Source organism: Phyllobates terribilis, unplaced genomic scaffold (assembly GCF_046119375.1).
Source record: "Phyllobates terribilis strain yellow unplaced genomic scaffold, ASM4611937v1 Scaffold_35__1_contigs__length_13245226, whole genome shotgun sequence".
Classification (NCBI taxonomy): domain Eukaryota; kingdom Metazoa; phylum Chordata; class Amphibia; order Anura; family Dendrobatidae; genus Phyllobates; species Phyllobates terribilis.
In genome coordinates this window covers 2,564,949-2,592,908 of record NW_027362795.1, presented here as the reverse complement: position 1 = coordinate 2,592,908, position 27,960 = coordinate 2,564,949, and the positions used below count along the sequence as shown (strand labels likewise).

Genomic DNA, 27,960 nt, shown 5'->3' with positions numbered 1-27,960 from the left:
GTACGGAGCGGAGCCGGGCGTGTACGAGGCGTACGGAGCGGAGCCGGGCGTGTACGAGGCGTACGGAGCGGAGCCGGGCGTGTACGAGGAGTACGGAGCGGAGCCGGGCGTGTACGAGGCATGCGGAGCCGGGCGTGTACGAGGCGTACGGAGCGGAGCCGTGCGTGTACGAGGCGTACGGAGCGGAGCCGCGCGTGTACAAGGCGTACGGAGCGGAGCCGCGCGTGTACGAGATGTACGGAGCGGAGCCGCGTGTGTACAAGGTGTATGGAGCGGAGCCGCGTGTGTACGAGATGTACGGAGCGGAGCCGCATATGTACACCCTCATCCCCATTCCTGGTATGCATGGCCCCCTCATCCCCAATCCTGCTATGTATGGCCCCCTCATCCCCCATCCTGGTATGCATGGCCCCCTCATCCCACATCCTGGTATTCATGGCCCCCTCATCCTGGTATGCATGGCCCCCTCATCCCCAATCCTGCTATGTATGGCCCCCTCATCCCCCATCCTGGTATGCATGGCCCCCTCATCCCACATCCTGGTATTCATGGCCCCCTCATCCCCCATCCTGGTGTGCATGGCCCCCGCAGACCCAATCCAATCCTGGTATGCATGGCCACCTCAGCTCCAATCCTTGTATGCATGGCCCCTTCAGACCCAATCCTGGTTTGCATGGCCTCCTCAGATCTAATCATAGTATGCATGGCCTCCACAGACCCAATCCTGGTATGCGTGGCCCCCTCATCCCCAATCCTGGTATGCATGGCCCCCTCCTCCCCAATCCTGGTATGCATGGCCCCCTCAGACCCAATCATGGTATGCATGGCCCCCTCAGACCCAATCCTAGTATGCATGGCCCCCTCAGACCCAATCGGGGTATGCGTGGCCTCCTCAGACCCAATCCTGGTATGTGTGGCCCCCTCAGCCCCAATCCGGGTATGTGTGGCCCCCTCAGCCCCAATCCGGGTATGTGTGGCCCCCTCAGCCCCAATTCTGGTATGCGTGGCCCCCTCAGCCCCAATCCTGGTATGAGTAACCCCCTCCGCCCCAATCCTGGTATGCCTGGCCCCCTCAGCCCCAATCCTGGTATGCGTGGCCCCCTCCCACCCAATACTGGTATGCGTGGTCCTCTCACACCCAATACTGGCATACAGTACAGACCAAAAGTTTGGACACACCTTCTCATTTAAAGATTTTGCTGTATTTTCATGACTATGAAAATTGTACATTCACACTGAAGGCATCAAAACTATGAATTAACACATGTGGAATTATATACTTACCAAAAAAGTGTAAAACAATTGAAAATATGTCTTATATTCTAGGTTCTTCAAAGTAGCCACCTTTTGCTTTGATGACTGCTTTGCACACTCTTGGCATTCTCTTGATGAGCTTCAAGAGGTAGTCACTGGAAATGGTCTTTTTTTTTCAGTATGTCAGCAAAGTTTTTGGCACCGGTTTGCTGTTCAAAATAGTTACCTACAGGCCAGGTATTTAAAACTGTGGTTTTAGCCATTTGTAGTGAGCGTGGAAGATATTGTCGTCCATTTAAAATGGACAAGATGCGTGGCAAGGGAAGGGGAACTGGACGTGATGGTGATGGTGCATGCAGAGGCCGAGGCTGTGGGCAAGCTGAAATTGTGCCACAACAAACACCCTTCTCGCCTGACCTTCCTGTCCCAATTCCTAGGGGACCGCAGCACACCACTACTGAACCCAGAGCAGTGTCAAAAGGTTGTTGGTTGGATAGCGGATAATGCTTCCAGTCACTTAGCCACCACAATCACCCTGTCTTCCACACGGTCAAGTCTCAGTAGCCGTGAGTCTGGACCGCATATTCCTCACCCTGATCCTCCTTCCTCCCACCATGCCGAGTGCCCAGAGACAAATGATCCCACACTTGGACACTCTGAAGAGCTGTTCACTTTTCCATTTATACATTCAGGCCTCTCGCCCGGTCCACTTGAAGCGGGGCAAAAGGAGATTGCATGTAGCAATGTCAGAATATTTGAGCAGCCACGGTCACACGAAGGCAACGGTGGGAAAGTGTCACAAGAGGTGGACGATAATGAGACACAAATGCCAGAAATTCAGGAGGAGGACCAGGGTGTGGAAGTGGAAGACGAGGTGGTGGATGATATAGTAACTGACCCAACCTGGCAGGAGGACATGGAGAGCAAGGACAGCAGCACACAGGGGGAGGGAGGCAGATCACCCAACAGGCAGGAAGAAGCAGTGTGGTGGCCGCAGACAGAAGGCAGGCATCCGTTCCCCGTAACACCAACACGAAGGAAGTTGCCAGTTAGGTCTTCCCGAGTCTAGTTGTTTTTTAAAGACTCTGTCGATAACCCCAAAAAGGCCATTTGCACCACCTGCCAGGCCAGCCTCAGCAGGGGTGGCAAAATTAGCAGCCTGACCACCACCAGCATGATCAAGCACATGGCAGCAAAGCACCCGACTTTGTGGGCCGAACCCCAGGGTCCAGGAAGAGTGTCTGTGGGTGGCACTATTGCTTCTTCCGCTGTTGGGCATGCAAGCCAATCCCCTGTCCATGGTGCATGCGAAAATGCCTCCTGCCCTGCACACTCTCAAGAAGCAGCATCAGGAAGCACGTCCTTGTCCCAGGGCAGCGTTCATTTGTCTATACCCCAGTCCTTGGAACGCAAGCGCAAATACACAGCCAACACCCCACAGGTCACACTACTAAAATTCTCACATTTCACGACTGCTTGCTCTCGAAATGTTGCCTACTAGGCTCGTGGTGACAGAAGCATTCCGCAACCTGATGGCAGCGGCCGTCCCTCGGTACTCGGTCCCCAGCCACCACTATTTCTCCCGGTGTGCCGTCCCTGCATTACACAAGCACGTGTCCCAAAACATTAGCCGTGCCCTCAACAGCGCATTTACTGGGAAAGTCCACCTAACCGCGGACACGTGGACAAGTGCTTGTGGGCAGGGATGGTACATCTTGCTGATGGCACACTGGGTTAATATAGTGGAAGCCGGGACCCAGTCGGACCTTGGGATGGAACACATCCTCCCGACGCCAAGGATTGCGGTCCCTAGGTCAATCAGGGTTGCCCCCACAGTCTACAACTCCTACACATCATCCTCCTTAGCCTCCTCCTCCTCTACAGCCTCCATCTCCAAAATGACCACATCAGTCACAAGCTGGAAGCACTGTAGCACTGCCTTGGCCATGCGGCAACAGGCTGTGCTAAAGCTAATACGCTTAGGTGACAAACCACACAATGCTGAAGAGTTGTGGACAGCTCTGAAAGAGCAGGCAGATCTCTGGCTCACACCGCTGAACCTACAGCCAGGCATGGTCGTGTGTGACAATGGCGGAAACCTGGTGGCGGCTCTGAGGCGAGGCGAACTCACACACATACCATGCCTGGCCCATGTGCTTAACCTCGTGGTTCGGTGGCTTCTCAAATCCTACTCAGAGCTGCCGGATCAGCTTGTTAAAGTATGCGCCGCCTGTGTGCCCATTTAAGAAAGTCACCTACAGCTTCCGCTGCCCTTGCCATGTTCCCACGCGTTGGACCTCTACACTGCAGATGTTGGGACGGATTTGTGAGCAGAGGAGGGTAGTTGTTGAGTACCAGCATCAACAAGGCAGTCGGTATTCAGTTCAGACTCCACACATAAGACCTCAGGAGTGGACATGGATGTCAGACATATGTACCATCCTCCAAAACTTTGATGACTCCACCAAGATGGTGATCTCGCTTCTCTGTCATCTGAAATGCTCTCTGCTCACAATCAAAGAGGATGCATTGCAGGCGGAGCACGATGAGATGGAGCAAGGAACCATACAGGGTGATTACACACAGCCCAGCCTCATCTCATCTCTCATCCCAATGTGGATTGGGTGACAATGAGGAAGAGGAGGAGGAGGAAGAACAGGAGCTAGTTTCATAGGCTATAGACGGTACTACCTGCACAGCTGTCATACCGTCTGTTCAGCGTGGATGGCCAGAGGACTGAGAGGAGGAAGAGAGCATGGTCAGTCATCCTCTTGGTGAGGACACGGAAGCCTTTTCTGTTAGCAGTCTGGCACGTATGGCTGAGTTTATGTTATGCTGCCTTTCCCATGACCCTCGCGTTCTCAAAATTTTGGGTGACAGTCATTACTGGTTGGTGACACTTCTAGACCCACGCTACAAGGAGAACTTTATATCTCTTATTCCTGAGGCAGAACTATTAAAAAAAATCCCATCTGAAAACGCTGGGGGCAGGGGTCACAGTTCGTTGGACAACCAAGGAGTACAGGCGAAAGAGACACAACTTCAATCCAGCAGAGGCAGGGGAACAGTGTCAAAGTTCTGGGAGAATTTTCTCAGCCCCTCCCATCGCACAGGCCCTGAGGCGCAGAGTACTCTCACAAGGAGTGCAAAGTTTGGGAAAGATGCTGAGGGAGTACTTTGCCGACCGTACCAACGTCCTCCGTGATTCCTCTGTGCCATATAATTATTGGGTATCCAAGCTGGATATGTGGAATGAACTGGCTCTCTATGCCTTGAAGGTCCTGGCCTGCCCTGCCGCCAGCGTTTTATCAGAGCGGGTTTTTAGTGCCACTGGTGGAATTATAAGTGATAAGCGCATCCGCCTGTCAACTGAAAATGCTGACAGGCAGACTCTTATAAAAATGAACAAGGGCTGGATTGGGCCAGACTTCTCAACACCACCGAATGATAGCAGCGTAACATAAACTCAAATCCAGTGTCTTTTCTTGAGAGGTGTATTCCCATGCACCTCCACACCCACACATGGGTATACGCTTCCGGATTTTGGCTATTTGCTCTTGTCCTCCTCCTTCTCCTCATCCTCCACCACCATATCACCAGGGTGACCGTGGTCCGTGATGCAACATCCACATAATTTTTTTAAAGGGTGTTTATGATCAGGGCCGGCGTCAGCACCCGGCGCACCCGGGCAAGTGCCGGGCCCTGAGCAGGCAGGGGGGCCCACTGGCGGTCGCGCACCCCGCCGGGCTATGGGCGGAGGAGAGCGGTGTCAGCGCCCGCCCTTCTCCGCCGCTTGCTCAGGGCCCCGGCAGTCGGATACTTACCTCTCCCCGTGCCTCTGCAGATCCGCTGTCTTCCTGCTCTGCGCTCCCTGTGACGTCTCAGGTCAGAGGGCGCTGTGACATCTTTCCACCAAGCCATCACAGGGAGCGCAGAGCGGGACGACGCCGGCAACGCTGGAGTCCGGACCCGAGCAGCGGGCAGCAGGTGAGGAGGAGGGAGGTGAGTATTTTGATTTTTTTTTTAATGTATGGAGGCATGGGGCATAATATGGGGGGTAACATTCTGCATGGGGCATAATATGGGGGGGGGTGACATCTTGCATGGGGCATTATAAAGAGAGGGGGGGTGACATCCTGCATGGGGCATTATAGAGAGAGGGGGGGTGACATCCTGCATGGGGCATTATAGAGAGGGGGGGTGACATCCTGCATGGGGCATTATAGAGAGAGGGGGGTACATCCTGCATGGGGCATTATAAAGAGAGGGGGGTGTGACATCCTGCATGGGGCATTATAAAGAGAGGGGGGTGACATCCTGCATGGGGCATTATAAAGAGAGGGGTTGGTGACATCCTGCATGGGGCATTATAGAGAGAGGGGGTGACATCCTGCATGGGGCATTATAGAGAGAGGGGGTGACATCCTGCATGGGGCATCACAGGGAGCGCAGAGAGGGACGACGCCGGCAACGCTGGAGTCCGGATCTGAGCAGCGGGCAGCAGTTGAGGAGGAGGGAGGTGAGTATTTTATTTTATTTTTTTTAATGTATGGAGGCATGGGGCATAATATGGGGGGGGGGTGACATCCTGCATGGGGCATAATATGGGGGGGTGACATCTTGCATGGGGCATTATAAAGAGAGGGGGGGTGACATCCTGCATGGGGCATTATAGAGGGGGGGTGACATTCTGCATGGGGCACTATAGAGAGAGGGGGTGACAGCCTGCATGGGGCATTATAAAGAGGGGGGTACATCCTGCATGGGGCATTATAGAGAGAGGGGGTGACAGCCTGCATGGGGCATTATAAAGAGGGGGGTACATCCTGCATGGGGCATTATAAAGAGAGGGGGGGTGACATCCTGCATGGGGCATTATAAAGAGAGGTGGGGTGACATCCTGCATGGGACATTATAAAGAGAGGGGGTGGTGACATCCTGCATGGGGCATTATAGAGAGAGGGGTGACATCCTGCATGGGGCATTATAGAGAGAGGGGTTGACATCTTGCATGGGGTATTATAGGGAGAGGGGGTGACATCCTGCATGAGGCCTTATAAAGAGGGGGGTACATCCTGCATGGGGCATTATAAATAGAGGGGGTGACATCCTGCATGGGGCATTATAAAGAGAGTGGGTGACATCCTGCATGGGGCATTATAAAGAGGGGGGGGTGACATCCTGCATGGGGCATTATAAAGAGTGGGGGGTGACATCCTGCATGGGGCATTATAAAGAGAGGGGGTGACATCCTGCATGGGGAATTATAAAGAGGGGGGTGACATCCTGAATGGGGCATTATAAAGAGGGGGGTACATCCTGCATGGGGCATTATAAAGAGGAGGGGTGACAGCCTGCATGGGGCATTATAAGGTGGGGAACAGCCTGCATGGGGCATTATAATGGGGGGGACAGCCTGCATAGTGCATTATGTGGGGGGAACAGCCTGCATGGAGCATTATAAGGTGGGGGGGGACAGCCTGTATGGGGCATTATGTGGGGGTAACAGCCTGCATGGAGCATTATAAAGGGGGGGACAGCCTGTATGGGGCATTATGTGGGGGGTAACAGCCTGCATGCAGCATTATATGGGGGCCAGTATCCTGTATGGAGCTTTATAAGGGGACCAGTATCCTGTATGGAGCGTTATATGGGGGCCAGTATCCTGTATGGAGCTTTATAAGGGGACCAGTATCCTGTATGGAGCGTTATATGGGGGCCAGTATTCTGTATGGAGCCTTATATGGGGGCCAGTATTCCGTATGGAGCCTTATATGGAGGCCAGTATTCTGTATGGGGGCCAAGTATTCCATATGGAGCCTTATATGGGGGCCAGGATTCAGTATGGAGCCTTATATGGGGGCCAGTATTCCATATGGGGCCTTATATGGGGGCCAGTATTCCATATGGGGCCTTATATGGGGGCCAGTATTCCGTATGGGGGCCAGTATTCCGTATGGGGCCTTATATGGGGGCCTGTATTCCGTATGGGGCCTTATATGGGGGCCAGTATTCTGTGTGGAGTGATTCGCTGGTTTCTGAGCTACTGTGGAATTTACAATAGATATCGCTCATGTAATGTAAGAAGTGAAATCTTTGCATTGTACTATATATATATATTTCTCTGCGGTATCTGTGCATCATGAATCGTGGCATGTATTAAAGGGGCCCACTGAAACTCTTTCGCCCGGGGCCCAGAAAAACCTGGAGCCGGCCCTGTTTATGATGCCCATAAAAAAAATTTTTTATACAGTATGTTCATGTATACCCCCCAGGGGTAAATGTTTATCGGCCCATACACTTAGTGCATGGCATTATAAGTATAGGAGGTCCGCTCCTTTCTAATAACATTTTTTTATGAGGCCCTCCTCCACGTCTCTTCCAAGGGGCTTTGGAGTGCCTCCCAAATTTTGGGAGCCCTTGCATTCACTGCATAGGCAAACAATAGGAGACCCACTTCCTAATAATGGGAACATTGTTTTCAGGAGACCCTCCTCTAAGTCTCTTCAAAGGGGTATTAGGGTGCGTCTAAATTTTGGGCAGCCCTGCCACTCACTGCATACGCAATAACAGTATAGGAGACCCACTCTTTAGTAATGGGAACAATAAAACATAGCCGGCTAATGGCTCTCTAAGAATAGTGAAGGCCGACGACTGGCCCTTTAAGAATAGTAAAGGCCGCCTGATGGCCCTATAAAAATAGGCTTTGTGACTTTCAGAGTCCCTCCATCATAAATGAAACATGATGCGTCTGATGATATCTCACACACCACATGGCCAGATAAGGTTGTAAAATGTTAAAATGACATTACCTATTCTATGGGGCAGCTCAGATCACCATTTTTTTTCTCAAAAATGATTGGAGAATAATAGTTGCAGAGAAAATAAATGCATTGCATACTGATGTCATACGGATACACGGGCGAGAAAATATCGCATTACACATGGATTACCATACGGAGAACTCGTGCGACTCTCATCAGTGAAAATCGGAACGATTTTGTCTACGTGTAGTGTGACTCCGGCCTGAAGCTTCTGTTCTGCTCCTATAGTCTCAGAGATTAACAAGAACACATCCATCACAATAAGACTTTATACACACAAGACTTGTGTTATTGCGGAAATTTATACCTCAAACTGTGTTTTCATTTGAACTTTATGTCTATATCCATATATAGATGTACTGTATATGTATATATATAGATAGCTGTATATTTACATATATCTATGTGAGGACACAGCATTTCTTCTTAATTCTGCCAAACGCAATGTTAGTCAGTGGGCACAGGGACAGGAGCTATTGTCAGTGACTCTAGTTGTAGATGTAATTAATTGTTGGAATCTTGAATGGCTGCTGTGTACGGATTATAGCGCCCCCTACAGCTTATTGTCCTGCTCTCCTTGTGGAACAAAGGCACATGCTAACTGACCCATTGATCATTGTTAGTTTCCTGTCTACCTATTGTATTAGTGCATTCAAGGTTGTTCTCATGCAAATATTGAAGGACTGGCTATGAACACTTGGACAATGAGAGACGACCTTCTCCCAATCCTGTTGGAAAATACCTGACTACAAGCTGTGACCAAGAAAAGTAGGATCTGCCTCTTTTCCCACACACTCTACAGCAAGCCACCGACCAGCTGGAGGAACACAGATCTGCTCCACTGACCATCACTGAACCCTCAAAGACACTGGAGAATCCAGGTTGGGGACAATCAGGTCACCTGGCCACATACCTCACTGCACTCACTCAGCTTCCTAAGCTTGCCGCTACCTCCTCCCTGGTTGCCGGCCAGAAGTTGGGGTAGTCGGCCCTGGATGCTCCAAAGTCACAGCTGCTCAGAGCCAGTGGAAAGGTGAGACTATGTCATGTGCACCATCTCATGTACTTGCTGGGGCTGTACTGTATGTGACCGGCTGGTGTTGGTGCAATAAATTATTGCCGCACTGTGTTACCCTCACCCTGTCTGGTCTGAGTAGTGTCCTGCCCACGGGAAAGGAGAGCGGGCGTTCAGTGGGGTGAGCCCTGGTCCATATGGTTTTCTAAAGATGAGACCACCCACTGACCCTCATGTCTCCACACTATCTATTTATTATATTTCAAAATGTTTATGAATTTCTCTATAAAATGATCTATGACAATGATTATATAATGTACATTGTGGACCATTCAGCCTCAGATGCAGAGTGTGAACATTGCCAAAAATCTATATTGTACATTTAACTGAAATAAATGATACAATTCATCAGAAATGTTAACCATTTAAACGGTTTTCGAAAAGTTCCAGATAAATATGAACAAAATGTAAATGTTCATTGATAAGACGTGAATTCAGCGGGTCGGTCCTGAGGGAGTTTACATCCCAGGTAGGAATTCAGGGGATCTGGGAAGGGATTTCGCACCATATGAACAACACTGGATGGATGGGCCCAGATAACCCGGCATCCAGGCTGGAAAAGATCCATATGCTGGTTTTCTTCGATTCCTATATGAAAGAAATAAAAACAAATATTTTCTAACGCTTTTCTATTTTTTTTTTATAATTATTTGATATTAACCCCTTTACCACTTTGGGCTTCTCCATTTCGTTTTTTGCTCCCTTTCTCTCCAGAGCCATAAATGTTTTATTGTTCCGTCAATGGCCATGTGAGGGCTTGTTTTTTGCAAGACGAGTTGTACTTTTGAACAACACCATTGGTTTTACCATATTGTGTACTGGAAAACAGGAAAATAATTCAAAGTGTGGTGAAATTGCAAAAAAAGTGCAATTTCACAATTGTGACTCACCGGCGCCTGCGCACAAGTTTCCTGCTCCACCTGGCTACACAGATGGCAGGAAGAAGAGCGCCGTCCATACAGGGCAAATTGCGCAGGCGCGGGATCCGGCCGGGAACTGCACGTCACAGGCCCCTGTGACGAGCAGGGGAGGAGGGGGGATAAGGAAAGGAAGCTAATAGGCGTGAAGCTTGCCAAAACTAATTTAATAAAAAGCTATTACACAGCAAGTAGACCTCTAATATGGGACATACAGGTGAGTATAGATTCATACTTCTATCACCTGGATCCCAATATTAGAGGTCAGATAGGTCCCAGGGGTGACAAATTCCCTGTAACATGTTAACAGCCATGGATGGATTGCAACTGCACCTGTGGCAGTTAGGGGCACGTGACAGCTGTACTGATCAGCTGTCATGTCCCTGGAAAGGTGCGGTGTCATCGCCGGAGTCCATATGCCTCGTACACATGCGCGCTCTGCTCCGTAACCTAATACACGTGTGGCTCCACTCCGTAAACCTTGTACACGCGCGGCTCTGCTCCGTACATTTCGTACACGCGCTGCTCCGCCCCGTACAGCTCATACACGCGGCTCCGCTCCGTACACCTCGTACACACGCGGCTGGGCTCCGTACATCTCGTACATGCGCAGCTCCGTTCCGTACGCCTCGTACACGCGCGGCTCCGCACGCCTCGTACACGTGCGGCTGCGCTCCGTACGCCTCGTGCACGCACGGCTGCGCTCCGTACGCCTCGTGCACGCGCGGCTCCGCTCCGTACGCCTCGTGCACGCGCGGCTCCGCTCTGTACGCCTCGTACACGCGCGGCTCCGCACGCCTCGGACACACGCGGCTGCGCTCCGTACACCTCGGACACACGCGGCTCCGCTCCGTACGCCTCGTACACACACGGCTCTGCTCCGTACACCTCGTAAACGCGCGGCTGCGCTCCGTACACCTCGTACACACGCGGCTCTGCTCCGTACACCTCGTACACACACGGCTCCGCTCCGTACACCTCGTACACACACGGCTCCGCTCCGTACACCTCGTACACACACGGCTCCGCTCCGTACACCTCATACACACGCGGCTCCGCTCCGTACACCTCGTACACACGCGGCTCCGCTCCGTACGCCTCGTACACACACGGCTCCGCTCCGTACACCTCGTACACACGCGGCTCCGCTCCGTACGCCTCGTACACACACGGCTCTGCTCCGTACGCCTCGTACACACGCGGCTCTGCTACATCCACACTGTAAACCCCTCCTGACCCCACACATAAACTTCAGCTCATCCAGCACCATGACAACCAGCACAGCAGAGTCCTGCATCCACTGAGGCCCCTGATCATGTGACCCCTGACTCCTCCCCTCCTGTGACCTCATCACAGCTCCTGTGCGCACAGAGCAGCCATATATGTGGTGGCGGCTCTGCAGGTGGAGGTATGTGGAGGCCCCCATTACTGGACGCAGGGGGCATTAACCCCTTCAGCACGGAGACTCTTTTGGGGTCTTGTGTTGCCCCTTTATAAGAATCATAAGGTTTTTGTTCTGTTTCCTGTAATAGATACATACGACCCAACTATGGAGACAGGAAGGAGGAAACATATTGTTCTCATAGTACAGGACCCCTTTACTGGCCCCACAGTGTAATGCCCCCATTATGCCCCTTATGCAGGATGTATGATGCCCCCACACAGTGTAATGCCCCCATTATGCCCCTTATACAGGATGTATGATGCCCCCCACAGTGTAATGCCCCCATTATGCCCCTTATGCAGGATGTATGATGCCCCCACACAGTGTAATGCCCCCATTATGCCCCTTATGCAGGATGTATGATGCCCCAACACAGTGTAATGCCCCCATTATGCCCCTTATGCAGGATGTATGATGCCCCCACACAGTGTAATGCCCCCATTATGCCCCTTATACAGAATGTATGATGCCCCCACACAGTGTAATGCCCCCATTATGCCCCTTATATAGGATGTATGATGCCCCCACACAGTGTAATGCCCCCATTATGCCCCTTATGCAGGATGTATGATGCCCCCACACAGTGTAATGCCCCCATTATGCCCCTTATGCAGGATGTATGATGCCCCCACACAGTGTAATGCCCCCATTATGCCCCTTATGCAGGATGTATGATGCCCCCCACACAGTGTAATGCCCCCATTATGCCCCTTATACAGGATGTATGATGCCCCCACACAGTGTAATGTCCCCATTATGCCCCTTATACAGGATGTATGATGCCCCCACACAGTGTAATGCCCCCATTATGCCCCTTATGCAGGATGTATGATGCCCCCCACAGTGTAATGCCCCCATTATGCCCCTTATGCAGGATGTATGATGCCTCCACACAGTGTAATGCCCCCATTATGCCCCTTATACAGGATGTATGATGCCCCCACACAGTTTAATGCCCCCATTATGCCCCTTATGCAGGATGTATGATGCCCCCCACACAGTGTACTGCCCCCATTATGCCCCTTATGCAGGATGTATGATGCCCCCACACAGTGTAATGCCCCCATTATGCCCCTTATGCAGGATGTATGATGCCCCCACACAGTGTAATGCCCCCATTATGCCCCTTATGCAGGATGTATGATGCCCCCACAGTGTAATGCCACCATTATGCCCCATATGCAGGATGTATGATGCCCCCACACAGTGTAATGCCCCCATTATGCCCCTTATGCAGTATGTATGATGCCCCACACATTGTAATGCATTATGCCCCTTATGTAGTATGTATGATGCCCCCTCACAGTGTAATGCCCCCATTATGCCCCTTATACAGGATGTAGGATGCCCCCATTATGCCCCCTGTGCAGTATGTATGATGCCCCACACATTGTAATGCATTATGCCCCTTATGTAGTATGTATGATGCCCCCACACAGTGTAATGCCCCCATTATGCCCCTTATGTAGTATGTATGATGCCCCACACAGTGTAATGCCCCCATTATGCCCCTTATGCAGTACGTATGATGCCCCCCACACAGTGTAATGCCCCCATTATGCCCCTTGTGCAGTATGTATGATGCCCCCCACACAGTGTAATGCCCCCATTATGCCCCTTATGCAGTATGTATGATGCCCCACACATTGTAATGCCCCTATTATGCCCCTTATGTAGTATGTGTAATGCCCCCATTATGCCCCTTATGTAGTATGTATGATGCCCCCACACAGTGTAATGCCCCGATTATGCCCCTTATGCAGTACGTATGATGCCCCCCACACAGTGTAATGCCCCCATTATGTCCCTTATTTAGTATGTATGATGCCCCCACACAGTGTAATGTTCTTCCAGTACCGCCTGAGGTCCTGCAGTTGGAATAATCCCTCTGGAGTTGGTTTTCCCTTTGGCTGCTCCCCTACATGTAGACCCTCGAGCATGTATACATGCATGTAGGGGAGCAGGCCTCACTAGATATCGAGGCTTTGTACAGTAATATACCGCATGATGATGGTATCAGAGGAGTAAGACGTTTATTGAAATCGAGATCAATAGAGTGTAGCAGACATAATGACTTCATGGAGGATCTTCTAAAATTCACTCTTACACATAACTTATTTATTTTTGACAGGAAGTACTTCCACCAGCTCAGTGGTACTGCGATGGGGAGCCCTTGTGCCCCCTCGTATGCTAACCTATTCCTTGGCTGGTGGGAGGAATCCACAATATTCAGGGATGATCATAAGTGATGGCATTCATATATTGGGGTATTGTACAAATATATAGTCTACATTTTAATCATCTGGTCAGGGACGAGTGAACAATCTTTTGAATTTGTCAGAGAACTGAACATCAATAGAGTCGGCCTGAGATTTACATCGGAGTTTAATTATAACCAGTTGACTTTCCTGGATGTACTAATCTAGATAGAACGTAATGGGACCCTAGGAACACTCATCTACCATAAACCTACAAGCACTAATAAACTATTGAAGTGGAATAGCCACCACCCCATCCCCATAAAAAGAGGAATACCCAAGGGTCAATTTTTATGGTTGAGAAGGTACTGCCATAATGTCACAGATTTTAATATACTGGCAATAGACCTGAACACCAGATTAAGGGATTATAGGGTACTCATGGTACATTTTGGATTCCACATCATCGTTTGCAGAAAAATGGGAGAAACAGACTCCTCCATACCTAACCAAGAGACCAAGAAAAAGATGGGGTAGCATGAGTAAGAAAAACTTATGACAATCAGAGTGACCTGGGATATACTTGTGGCCGACCCAGCTCGGAGGGTGCTGTGTGATCTACTCCCACAATAACTTTCAGAAAGGGTTGGTCAATTAGGGACCGTTTAGTGCATAGTTTCTACCAAAAAACTGCACCCAAGGGGACTTGGCTAGATAGAAGAATCTGTGGTTTCTTTAGATGTGGAGAATGTTGTACATGTAATTGGATGAGACCATGTAAATCTTTCTCGAGTTCCTCCACGAGTAAAAACTTTTTTCAGAGGGGTTATTCCAACTGTAAAACCTCAGGACTTGTATATATGGCCACATGCACCTGCCCCCTAGATTATATAGGTAACATGTAAGCAAATAAGAAAGGGTAGCACTCACCGGTCCGTAAAACGTACTTCTTTATTGTATGACATCGGTACACTATTCCTGGACCAATTGTCTTCCCCGTACAAAGTTGCCGGTTCTTGTTTTATTTTTTGTGTTTGGACAGATTATGTAGGCAAGACCAAGAGGGAGTCTAGGAGGAGGGTGGGGGGCATTTGGGTGACATATGCCATGGTCAGGACACCCGATTAGCGAGACACATGAATAGTGTACATCGAGGTGAAACCAGAGACATCTCCTTTTGTATCATTGATGTGGTTAAACCCAATGTGATAGGAGGTGATCACAATAGATATATCCTCAAAAAGGAAAGTGAGTGGATTTCCAGACTGGATTGACTAGACCCTAAGGGACTGAATGAGCCAATTTCCTATGCTTGTTTTGTGTGAATACAGCCCCATTCCGGATTACATTTTGGATTTTATACTCTATTCATTGCTACTCAGTTCCCAGTGATTGGAGTTCACATATTATTGTACGTCATCGAGATATCTGAGCTTCTATATCAGAATTATTTCTTATCAGTTATATCCTACATATACTATTTAGTAACTAGCAAATGTGATGATCCTTGTGTATCTCTAATTATGCAATGGGGGTCTAATGTGATCATTTAGGAATATACTGTGGGCCATCATCCCATATTTTATGTAGTGATAAAGTAGATCTACGTGCCTATTGCATGATGGGAGGATGTGAAATACTTGTTTTTAGTCTCCCATGACGCTGATCTCAGAGATAGGACTTTTCTATGTTGGTGGTATGCAATCCAAAACCATTATGCGATCCGGCGTGGAACGCATGCTTCCGGACATGCGCATTCGCAGATAGGAGACCGTGATGCACTCCAGCATGGAACGCACATGTCCGGTCACATTTGAGCTTTCTTCCGGCCTGTTGTTTTGTGCTGAATTGTGGGGAATACTTGAGAATTTATTTTTGTTCCATCTGTCTTTAGTTGATCCCACTGATACATCAGATAAGTCCTCAGAGAATTATAATTAGAGGAACCCATGGACACATTAGGATTTGTGAAGCTGACCTCCGCTCTCCTCTATTTCCTTTGAATTTATTGTGCGACCTGTATTTCAGAACAGTAGCTCTTGGTTTTTCATTTCCATGTGTAAATTGAATTTGACTCGTCTTTGATATCTCTTTCAAACTTAGTTTTTTCGATGTCTGAGATCCATCCTCCAGACTTTGTAAATTCTTTTACATATTTTGTTTGAGTTTTGTATCCAAAAAGGCGGAAAACTTTCACCTAGTTTTTTTTTCAAGAAACAAATATCAAACGCATTGTGACTTGGTTATCCTTTATAAATTTATCTTTATTAAGTTTTGAAAAGGAAATACAAATACAAACGCCGGGTACTAGTTGTGCAACAAGTAGTAGGTCAAACATGACCACATAACCATAACAATAACCAGTATTTCCAAAACATTTGAAAACAAAATGAAAGAAGTTAACACAATCCAAAGTAGAGTCGCTGGTAGAACATTGGTTCAATGTGTTTTAGGATATACCAGCGTGGTGACTCTGACTTAAACATTAAGTCATTACATATTCATGTTGGTTAACAAATAAGGGTTATAAAAGAAAAAACGAGTAGTTAAAACCAAAAACACAAATATACACAAAGACAAAGGGAAGTGGGGGAAGGGATGTATGGGTAAAAGGGTTAGGGTAACGTCAGAGAGGCTCCTGAAGTATAGTCTTTACCTTGACCTCATAGGGGAAAGTTATCAGCGGAAGATTTAAACTCCAGTAGGACCATGTTTTATAAAATTTATCATGGGAGTTATTGATCGTGTAGGTGAGCTCCTCCCTTAACATAATCTCATTTATTTTGGAGAACCATAGTGAGATTGTCGGGATAGTGTTACTTTTCCATAGCGAGGGAATACATGCTCTAGCAGACGTGATCAAGAGTCTCAGTATCGAGTTTTTATATGTTTTTAAAGGGATGTTGCTGTGATGGAGAAGGACGAAAGCTGGGTCATGTCTTGCTCCATCCACCAACGTCACGTTACAACACAGACTGTCCAGGAGTTTGCGAACCTCATCAGGAGAATTCCCAGGCGTTGTAGGAAGGTCATACAGGCACGTGGAGGCCACACACAATACGGAGCCTCATTTTGACTTGTTTTAAGGACATTACATCAAAGTTGGATCAGCCTGTAGTGTGTTTTTCCACTTTTAATTTTGGGGGTGACTCCAAATCCAGGTCTCCATTGGTTAATAAATTTGATTTCCATTGATGATTTTTGTGTGATTTTGTTGTCAGCACATTCAACTTTGTACAGAATAAAGTATTCAATGAGAATATTTCATTCATTCAGATCTAGGATGTGTTATTTCAGTGTTCCCTTTATTTTTTTGAGCAGTGCATTTAATAGAATGTATAGTGAGTAAACTATAATATGTGGGATGCACGTCAGAGTCGCTAAAAAAAATGTATTAGAAGACATTTATCTGATGCAATCAATCCCACAACATTAAACGTCTGTGGTTTCAAGACGCTTCACCATGACATATGATTCAAGCCGTGTTAGTTTCCTTGATACCATGGTGATCAAGGATACACAGGGCCACCTAACTGACCACTATTCCAAGCCCACCGATCTCAATGGCCTATTACACTTTTCTAGCAATCATCCAAGGTCGATGAAGAAATCTATACCTACATCACGATTTCAGAGGGTCAAACGGATTGTGTCCAGTGAAACTATCCGCAATCAGAGGTTACAAGAAATGTCGACCAAATTCACTGAACGAGGCTATCCACCTAGCTTCTTGCATCCCCAGGCGTCGAATTCCAGAACTGATCGTCCAAACAGGACAGAAGGACAGAATCCCCTTTGTTCACACGTTACACCCCTTCGCCTACATCTTACATAAAACCATTAGGAAACACAGGAACATCTTACAAACCGGTTATTCCACGATCCCTGCGTTCCAACAACCCTTCCTACCGTGTTTTAAGAGAGCAACCAATATTAGAGACTCTCTGGTATGTGCCGATTTGGGCGCAGCGTACCTAGGTCCTAAACAATGTTTTTTGCAGAATCCCAAAATGGGCACATTCCCATGTCTCCAATGTCGTCAATGCAACAATGTCCTCAGGGGTAGCATTGTTCATCACCCACAAACTGGCAAAATATACAACATCAAAGGGTACTTTACATGTGACAGTTCATATGTGGTATATCTTATTAAATGTGCATTCGGCCGAATCTATGTGGGGGAGACGGCACAGCCCATAATGGATAGGATTTCAAAGCACAAGTCCACAATTTGGTGCAAAAACCTAATGTTACCCATTCCCCAACAGTTTATCACGGCAGGACATAGTATTTCTCAATTCAAATACCAGTTATTGGAACAAGTTTTGACACCACGTCGGGGAAGCGACCGAGTGAGCCTTCTCAAACGTAGATAAGCCTACTGGATTCATGAATTACAGTTCTTAGAGTCGAAAGGCCTTAATAGGGACTATGAACTACTGGCTTTTTATATAAGGTTTTTTTATGATTGGAGTTTGGTTCTCATTGAACAATTGGTATAGAGAAACTTGTCACCCAGGGATCTTATGTGACCCTATGTTGAAATGTATTTGACATTTGGAAATGTGGTCTTCAATTTGAATAGGTCAATAATATACATGTTTTGATCTCCATATCCTACTCATATATTGTATCCTTTATTGCAGATTATTCCTCTCTGGCACACTCTTGTCCCCTCTCCTGGATCCTTCTCCACTCCAACAAAGGCTCTGCCTCATGCCCATTGGGTCTTATGCTCTATACTGGTGGAACCCACATTCTCTCTCCCTGGCACTCAAACTTCCGGCTCACTGGAACGCATTTACACCAGCCTGCGGAACGCACAGCTTCCTGGGAGCAACGCGTCACTTCCGGTGACGTCACACGTGCACTTCCGAAGTGCACACTACACAGCACTGCGGGATTGGTGGCAATTGGTCAGCTGATACCATCCTGCCCCTGACAACGCTCACAGCACCAGGAACTAGCGGTGGACACCGCGTTCCTCTAAGCCACTACGTGCAGTACCACCTTATAACCAGGAACTAGGGGTCACAGGTATGCTACGTCCAGCTCTATTCGGTCTATCTCTGCCTCCACAGTCCCTCTCAGCTGATAACTCTGAGTCTGCCACTCTCTGCTCTTTTCTGCAGACCCAAGTAACCAGTGTCACCATATCTCCACACTTTTGAATTCCTACCTTTGAATACCATCCAGGAGGCTAGTAGGTGTCGCCTCTCTTCAATTTGTATATATACTTGCTCTATACTATGATGTTGTATCCGCATTAATGGGGTTTGACGAAATATTATACACTGTTTAAGAGGGGTTTGGGAGAAATTGTTAATATTTTCTCAATATTTCCCTGACAGTGCGTCTATGAGAAACGTATTCAGCTGCAGACTCCAAGGAAGAAACTGCTTGCTGTATGTGTCCTAAAATATAAAGGTTTTATTACTAGATATAAAGAAGAAAACTAAATACTGTAAAATAATAAATCTCCTTATATGTTTCCTCTCATTATCTCCAATAGTTGTATTATTACACAGGATTTTTATAATGTTCCATCAGCTTATCTTTTTCTCCTTCAGGTCTCTACAATATCGGATCCTCTCAGTGAAGATCTTCTATATAAGAAAATTTTTCTGATTTACCCATCAAAGATGGATATGGACAGAGACAAGATGGCGGAGAGGATATTACACCTCACCCTAGAGATCCTCTTCCGGCTTACTGGAGAGGTGAGAGATTCTGATGACGTCACATTACATCATTCTTATCTATGGGAATAACAGATGAACAGAACTGGAGAGGTGAGAACTCTGGAAATGTCTGGAGTGAGATTTATTACTGTGTCTCTCCATAACCAGAGATTAATCACGGGGCCTCCACCTCACCCCCTGATACATGAGGACATCAATGACCAGATCCTAGAACTCGCCTACAAGATGATTGAGCTGCTGACTGGAGAGGTGACACTGCTGGGAATGATGGGACATTATACAGTAACACTATGAAGGGATCGGGGAGATGACGGTATCATTGTGTGTGTCAGGTTCCTATAAGGTGTCAGGATGTCGCCGTCTATTTTTCCATGGAGGAGTGGGAGTATTTAGAAGGACGCAAAGATCTATACAAGAACGTCATGATGGAGGTTCCCCAGCCCCTCACATCACCAGGTAATAGACAGGACTAAATACACACGGCCTATAATTATCTGTATGTAAAGAATGAATTCAGTCCCTGTATGTGTTTCCTCCAGATCTATCCAGTAAGAGGACAACACCAGAGAGATGTCACCGTCCTCTTCTTCCACAGGACTGTAAACAAGAAGATCCCAATGTTCCTCAGGATCATCAGGTAGATGGAGAGAAGGAGTCATGAGATCTCCCCTATGATGTGTAGACGGCTGTAAAGGTTTTGTATTTTTGGATTCAGTCTTGTTTTATCCACCATTATTATGTTTTATATTTGTGTAATGAGAACGGTGGAGATGGCAGGATTAGAGCCAATCATAGATGTGACTTCTCCATCTGTCTGTGACTTTTACAATATTTGTTTCAGGGTGAAGATCTGACCCATAGTAATACTACAGAGACATATGTGAGGGATGATGAGCGGTGTAAAGAGGAGATTCCTACATATGACTACCCAGGTGAGTAGTAATCACTAAATACTGAGAAGTCACAGATTCTTCTCAGTCACCGGCTGTGGCTGCTTTATCGTTTGTGTAGTCCGGCTGTATCACAATCTTGTGATCACCATTTTGCCGCTAGACCACAACCTTCTCCTCCGTCCGAAAATGTTCAGATTACTTTGGGAAATTGTGAAAGCCCTTTTCTATAGAACTTACAACCTGGAGGATCCACCTACCCCCTGGGATTAGATGATGCTGACCGTTACCTGCCCAGGTCTGTAAACTACAAAGCCAAATGACAGCGTACGCAGAATGTGCAGATGATCAGGCCCCATTTTTCAAATCTGACAGATGTCACTTTATGTGGTGATAACTTTGAAATTTTTCACAAAGGATAATAAGAAACAAATGGACCTTACAAATTATTTTCCAACTTCTTTTGAATTTGACAATACCCTATATACAGCTATACACTACTGTCTGGGCACATGGCAGGTTAAGAAGGGAAGGAGCGACATTTAGCTATTAGGAATGCAGATTTTGCTGGAATAGTTTGCAGACACAATGTATTGGGGGCACTGTTCATGGTCACATGGAAGCTGAAAAGATGGCTACCATGAACAGGCTTGCCTTAACTACCCCATTTACATATTTCACAAATTACTTTCCTCATCACCCTTTAACCTCTCTACATGGATCTGGACTTACACAGAGACCCCTAGGCTTGGGCCACGGTGTTACCTGCTGTTCTGTGGAGTGACATGGGAAGAAGAATAGTCAGATAGCCGGGTCAGAACAGGAGGGCAGAGAAAATACAAAATCAGAAGACACAAGAGTAGTCAGTAAACGGGCCGAGGTCACAACAGAAACAATTACACAAGCCGGGAGCTGAGCACAGAGGACTGAACCAGAGGAGAACAAGGCTGCATCTGCCAGCTCCCGTCAATATGCTTCCACCTTTAGTAGGGTGTGGCGCTTTCCAAATGGCTGAAGTAGGGAGCAGATTATTCCAGCTGGACAGCACACACACCCATACTGCAAAACTGGATGGTACTACTGGTCCCTGCAACCCTAATCTTAGTGGCTGCGCAGAGCCTGCGCCTCGCAGAGCTTCTGGTTCTGACGTCTCTTCCATCACCAGCGCCGCCTGCAGAATGAATAAGGCGGCTTCTGGTGTCAAAAGTAGACCTCACACAAGTCGAAGCAGGAGGAGAAGTAGACGTCCCAGAGGAGTTGGGACACACCTTTTGCAGAAGCAGTAGAAATCCCCATAAAGTGACTCCATTTTGGAAATTATAACCCTCAGTGAATTAATTTATAGGAGAAGTGACTATTTTGACTCTACAGTCACTCTCCAGAAATTAGCACGCAGTGGATGTTGGAGAGTGAAAATTGCAAATATGCTATTTTATTACCCAACACATAGTGCCCAGATTGTGCTCCAGGAGACACACACCGTAAATTAAGTGGGTTCTTCTCATTATAGTAATACCAAATACATGGATGCTGAATGTGACTTAGGCACATAAACTACTGCAAAGCTCAGAAGTGAGGGGGAGATCTGACTTTGGGAGAGTGGATATTGCTGGATTGGTTTATGGAAGCCATGTTGCTTTTAAAGAGCCTTTGAGCCACTAGTAATATGGAAACCTCTGTTTTTCCATTGACAGATGATGGATCTGAGTGGGGACTTGTTTTTTGTCAAATAAGTAGAAGTTTTTATTGGTATTATTTTCGCCTACATAACATTGTTTGGTGGCTTTTTATTCCATATTTTGGAGGCAGAATGAAAAAACAGTGGAACTCGCTCTACTGATCCATCCTATGAAGTTTCCTATTAGACAGTCATTGTCCTGGTGAATAAGTGAATTTTTTTTTATATAACTTGCCTTTTTTATGGAGAGTTTAAGTAGAAATGTTCAAAAATATAAAATTCAAGGATTTTTTATTAAAAATAATAATTGGTTTTATTCTTGGCAGATGTCTGTACCAGGAGATCAGAGGGACAGCTGACATTTTCAGTTTTCAAATCAGATAATTTTCAGATCCAACAGGATATAATTGAAATGAATGACATTTCTCCAGATTTACCATCATCCCTTCACAGCAAAGATCTGTCATCTGATCCTTTGATACAGGTCCTGTCTTCTGATTCATTACCGACTACTAAGGAAAATCAAAGTCACAAAACAAGCATTAAAAAACAAACTGCTTCTAAAGCAAAGAAGCCATTTTCACGTTCAGAATATAGAAATAGTTTTCTTCTCAAAAAGTCTTTTCTTAAACCTCAAAAAATTCACACAGAGAAGAATAGATTTTCTTGTTCCAAGTGTGGGAGATGTTTTAATCAGAAATCAGATCTTGTTAGGCACCAGAGAACTCACACAGGGGAGAAGCCTTTTTCCTGTTCAGAATGTGGTAAATGTTTTACAGAGAAATCAAATCTTATCGCACATCAGAGAATTCACACAGGGGAGAAGCCATTTTCCTGTTCAGAATGTGGTAAATGTTTTACAGAGAAATCAAATCTTATCGCACATCAGAGAACTCACACAGGGGAGAAGCCATTTTCCTGTTCAGAATGTGGAAAATGTTTTAACCAGAAATCAAATCTTAATATACATCAGAGAACTCACACAGGGCAGATGCCTTTTCCATGTTCAGAATGTGGAAAATGTTTTAACCAGAAATCTAGTTTTCTTAAGCACCAGAGAAACCACACAGAGGAGAAGCCTTTTTCATGTTCAGATTGTGGGAAATGTTTTGTACAGAAATCATATCTTAGTATACATCAGAGAACTCACACAGGGGAGAAGCCATTTTCCTGTTCAGAATGTGGGAAATATTTTACAGAGAAATCAACTCTTATCAACCATCAGAGAACTCACACAGGAGAGAAGCCATTTTCCTGTTCAGAATGTGAGAAATGTTTTTCAGAGAAATCAAATCTTATTGTACATCAGAGAACTCACACAGGGGAGAAGCCATTTTCATGTTCAGAATGTGGGAAATCTTTTGCAAAGAAATCAAATCTTACCAAACATCAGAGAACTCACACAGGGGAAAAGCCTTTTTCATGTTCAGATTGTGGAAAATGTTTTGGACACAAATCATATCTTAATAAACATCAGAGAACTCACAAAGGGGAGAAGCCATTTTCCTGTACAGAATGTGGGAAATATTTTACAGAGAAATCAACTCTTATCAACCATCAGAGAACTCGCACAGGAGAAAAGCCATTTTCCTGTTCAGAATGTGGGAAATGTTTTACAGAGAAATCAAGTCTTATCAAACATCAGAGAACTCACACAGGAGAGAAGCCTTTTTCTTGTTCAGAATGTGGGAAATGTTTTAACCAGAAACCAGATATTGATAAGCACCAGAGAACTCATACAGGGGAGAAGCCTTTTTCATGTTCAAAATGTGGGAAATGTTTTAACCAGAAAGCGCATCTTGATAGCCACCAGAGAACCCACACAGGGGAGAATGCCGCAACTACACCCAACTAGTGTCTGTAGAAACTAGAAAAAAAACCTAGCTGCACAACTAAAAATGCCACCACACACCTAACTAACTAATAAGCTATTGAGGAGTTTCTCATACCTCCTGAGGAACCAGAGAGGAGGCTGCAAAACACTCTCAACAAGGGGAAAGGAAAGTATGAAGTAAAATATGAAAACTCTGAATGAGAAACAAAAACACATTCATATAGGGCAAAGAAGGCAAGCTAAGGAGAACCAAAAATAAAAGGAACAAGTATAATCTCCCAGAAACTCATCACTGTTAGAATTAAAAGGTACTGGGAGGGAAAGCAAACTGACCGGGAGGATAGTTTCACCTTTGTGGTGAAACTTACAAAATTTATCCTCACCAACTGTGTACGTAAAACCCATCCATTTATAATGACCACGGACAAGATAAAGATTCCCAACTCACATCAGGACCACAAGATCCCAGGGACTTTCAGCTGCATCACAACTAATGTAATGTACTTAATTATATGTAGCAAATGTCCAACTGGGGGTCTGTATGTAGGGGAGACCAGGCAAAAACTTAAAACAAGGATGAATTCTCATCACCACCCAAAAAAAGAAAAAAAGAATAGATCTACTTGTGTCCACACATATTTACCGCCACAACTGCTTATCCCTTTCCGAAACTGATAGTTCTGCTTCACGTCACTTGTCTTATCTATTGCATTATTCCTGTGCCCTGTTGTGTATAAATATGTGACTCTTCAGATTTTGTGTTATACTATGCCTGATGAAAGACCTGAGTAGTCTAGAAAGCTTACTGACTAATGGCTAACTGAAAAGATGGTATCCTCCACTGAGGACTTTCAAATTTTAAAGTTTTTCTCCAAACAGCAATTTTAAGATCTCTCCACAGGTGTTCAATGGGATTTAGATCCGGATTCATTGCTAGTCAGAACTGTCCAGCACTTTGTTTCCATCCATTTTCTGGGTGCTTCTTGAAGTATGTTTGGGGTCATTGTCATGCTGGAAGACCCATGACCTAGCACGCAAACCAAACTTTCTGACACTAGGCACTACACTGTGCCCCAAAATCCTTTGCTAATCTTCAGATTTCATGATTCCTTGCACACAGTCAAGGTACCTGACCTGAGGCAGCAAAACAACCCCAAAACCTCTTTGAAGCTCCACCATATTTGACTGTATGTGTTTGTAAATTTATTGATTATGTTGCACATTGGACAGAGGAACATCCGGATCTCAAAAGATGGACTTATAACCTTGAAATTATTGATATTTTTCAACAATTTTGGTTCTCCAGTCCTCAGACAGTTCTCTTCTCCTTTTTCTGTTTTCTCCATGCTTAGTGTGCCACACATATGCACACAATGCAAAGATTGAATCAACTTCTCCCTTTTTTATCTGGTTTTAGTTGTGATTTTCTTATTGCCCACACCTGTTACTTGCCACAATTGCGTTTGAACAAGCTTCACATGCTTGAAACAGAGTTGTTTACCCACAATTTTGGCAAGGTGTCAATAATTTTGTCCGACCTATTTTATGTGGTTTTGTGTGAAATTATGTTCAATTTGCCTTTTTTTTCTCTGTTTTCTTGTGCTGTTTCAATAACCGCAAAGGAAATAAACGTGTATAATAAAACATGTAATTGCAATAATTTTCTGGGAGAATTACTTCATTTTCTGGCACAATTTCAAGGGATCCAACACTTTTGACCATGACTTGTTTTTGTTGCCTTTTTAATTTGTTGCAGCATATCATCCTCTTCATGTTTAGCTATATTAGGAGGCTTGTAGCAAAGTAGCTTTCCATTATTGCCATTTCCATGTACATTACCCATACTGACTTTACATCAGGGATGTAAAGCTCAAAACATGTAGAGGGCCAAAATGAAAAACTTGGACAAAGTTGTGGACCAACCAGTATACAGTATAATGGGCCCCACATAGTCCTCCATACAGAATAATGGGCCCCACAAAGTCCTCCATTCAGTATAATGGGCCCCACAAAGCTTTCCATACAGTAAAATGGATCCCACAAAGTCCTCCATGCAGAATAATGGCCCCACATAGGTGTGGTGGTTCTGGTGTCGTGGGTCAAATATAATCACCAAGAGTTGGGCATGTGTGCTGTACATTGTCGAAACTGCCCCCCATGTCGTCATTGAGCTTGAGGTCTTAAGTTGGTTTTAACGAAAATACCCACCCGTCTACCTATTTTTCTTTCCTATCCATTTGAATGTAGTGTAACCATCTATGTTTGACACCAAGTCATGGCTTTCATCCAACCAGGTTTCTGTAATCTGTGGCTGACCTAAGAGTCTAATTCATTCATTTTGTTTTCAAGACTTCTTTCATTTGCCTGCAGACATTTAATACTATTAGCACATTTATTACTGCTACTCGCCTCCTTACTTTCCTTGAATGTCTCACTCTGTCTATTCTACCCCCTTATTTGCACGGCTACCCTCCCTCCCCCAGATCCTAGTTTGAAAGCTCCTCCATCCATCTGACCATTTTTTTTCCCCAGCACATCTGCTTTCTCCCCATTGAGGTGCAGCCTGTAGCCGACAGAGAAGTCAGCCCAGTTCTCCATGAACCTAAACCCTTTCTTCCTGACAATTATCTCCTTAAGTTCCCGCTGACTTTCTAGTGACGTAGTGGTATCAGCAGTATTTCTGAAAACACCAAAATGCCCTTCAGTAGGGTTATCAATAAGGGAACAACAAAAACATTAAACTTTAGGAGGGCGAAGTTTGATCAGCTGATAGAAAACCTTCAACTTATTGACTGGGACAAAGTTCTTAATCAAGGAAATACGAATAGTAAATGGGAAACCTTCAAAAGAATTCTGAATACTCAGTGCGAGAGGTATATACCATATGGGAATAAAAGGGCCAGAAATAAGAGGAAACCAATATGGTTGAACAAGAACGTAAAAGGGGCGTTAAATAGCAAAAAAGAGGCATTCAAGAGATTAAAACAGGAAAACAGTAAGGAGGCACTAATGTGTTACAAGGAAAAAACGAGAACCTGTAAAAAAACAAATAAAAATAGCGAAGGAGGAAACAGAGAAACGTATTGCTAGGGAAAGTAGATCAAATCCCAAACTGTTCTTTACGTATATAAATAGTAAAAGGATTAAATCGGATAATATTGGAGCGATAAAAAGTGAGGAAGGCAAAATCATAGAGAAAGATGAGGATAAAGCTAATCTATTAAATTTTTTTTCGACAACTTTCACAAAGGAAATAGAACTAACAGGAGAAATGAGAAGTGACAAGCTTAATCCTCCACTAAGTATGACAAATCTAACCCAAGCTGGGGTACAGAAACGCCTCAGTAACATTAAAATAAACAAATCACCAGGACCTGATGGCATACACCCACGGGTACTAAGGGAACTAAGTAAAGTGATAGACCGTTATATCTTATATTTAAGGACTCTGAGACTGGGTCTGTACCACTTGATTGGCGACAGGCGAATGTAGTGCCAATATTCAAAAAGGGAGCGAAAAGTGACGCCGGAAACTATCGGCCGGTGAGTCTGACGTCCGTTGTGGGCAAAATTTTTGAAAGCTTCATTAAAGAGGCAATTACGGAGCATCTTGATGCTAATAATCTTTTAATCCCGAACCAACATGGATTCATGAGGAATCGCTCCTGCCAAACAAACCTGATTGACTTCTACGAGGAGGTTAGCTCTCGAGTAGATCAGGGAGAACCAATGGATGTCGTGTATCTCGACTTCTCAAAAGCGTTCGATAGCGTGCCACATAATAGGTTGGTATACAAAATGAGAATGATGGGGCTGGGGGAAAATGTCTGCAAGTGGGTAGCTAACTGGCTAAAGCATAGAAGGCAGAGGGTGGTTATAAATGGAATATACTCAGATTGGGTAAGCGTCACTAGTGGGGTACCACAGGGGTCTGTACTAGGCCCAATGTTATTTAATATCTTTATTAACGACATAGTCAACGGGATAAATAGTAAAATATCAATATTTGCAGATGACACAAAGTTATGTAAAACAATTAATACAAAAGAGGACAGTGCAGACCTACAGAGGGATTTGGATAAGCTGGGTAGGTGGAGCATTAAATGGCAAATGAGGTTTAACGAGGAGAAATGTAAGGTCATAC

General features: G+C 45.8%; 1 protein-coding gene across 1 annotated transcript in view; it reads left to right on the top strand.

Annotated features, from left to right (window-relative positions):
* Positions 1 to 25,476, top strand: part of LOC141182586 (uncharacterized) — a 162,563-nt gene extending 137,087 nt beyond the window's left edge. Inside the window, exons 3-7 of the mRNA XM_073660739.1 lie at positions 19,562 to 19,663; positions 19,747 to 19,870; positions 19,954 to 20,051; positions 20,256 to 20,346; positions 22,309 to 25,476. Of these exons, the coding sequence (XP_073516840.1) occupies positions 19,562 to 19,663; positions 19,747 to 19,870; positions 19,954 to 20,051; positions 20,256 to 20,346; positions 22,309 to 23,837 (1,944 nt within the window). The 3' untranslated portion in view covers positions 23,838 to 25,476. The remainder of the gene's footprint in view (positions 1 to 19,561; positions 19,664 to 19,746; positions 19,871 to 19,953; positions 20,052 to 20,255; positions 20,347 to 22,308) is intronic.
* Positions 25,477 to 27,960: the final 2,484 nt, after the last annotated feature.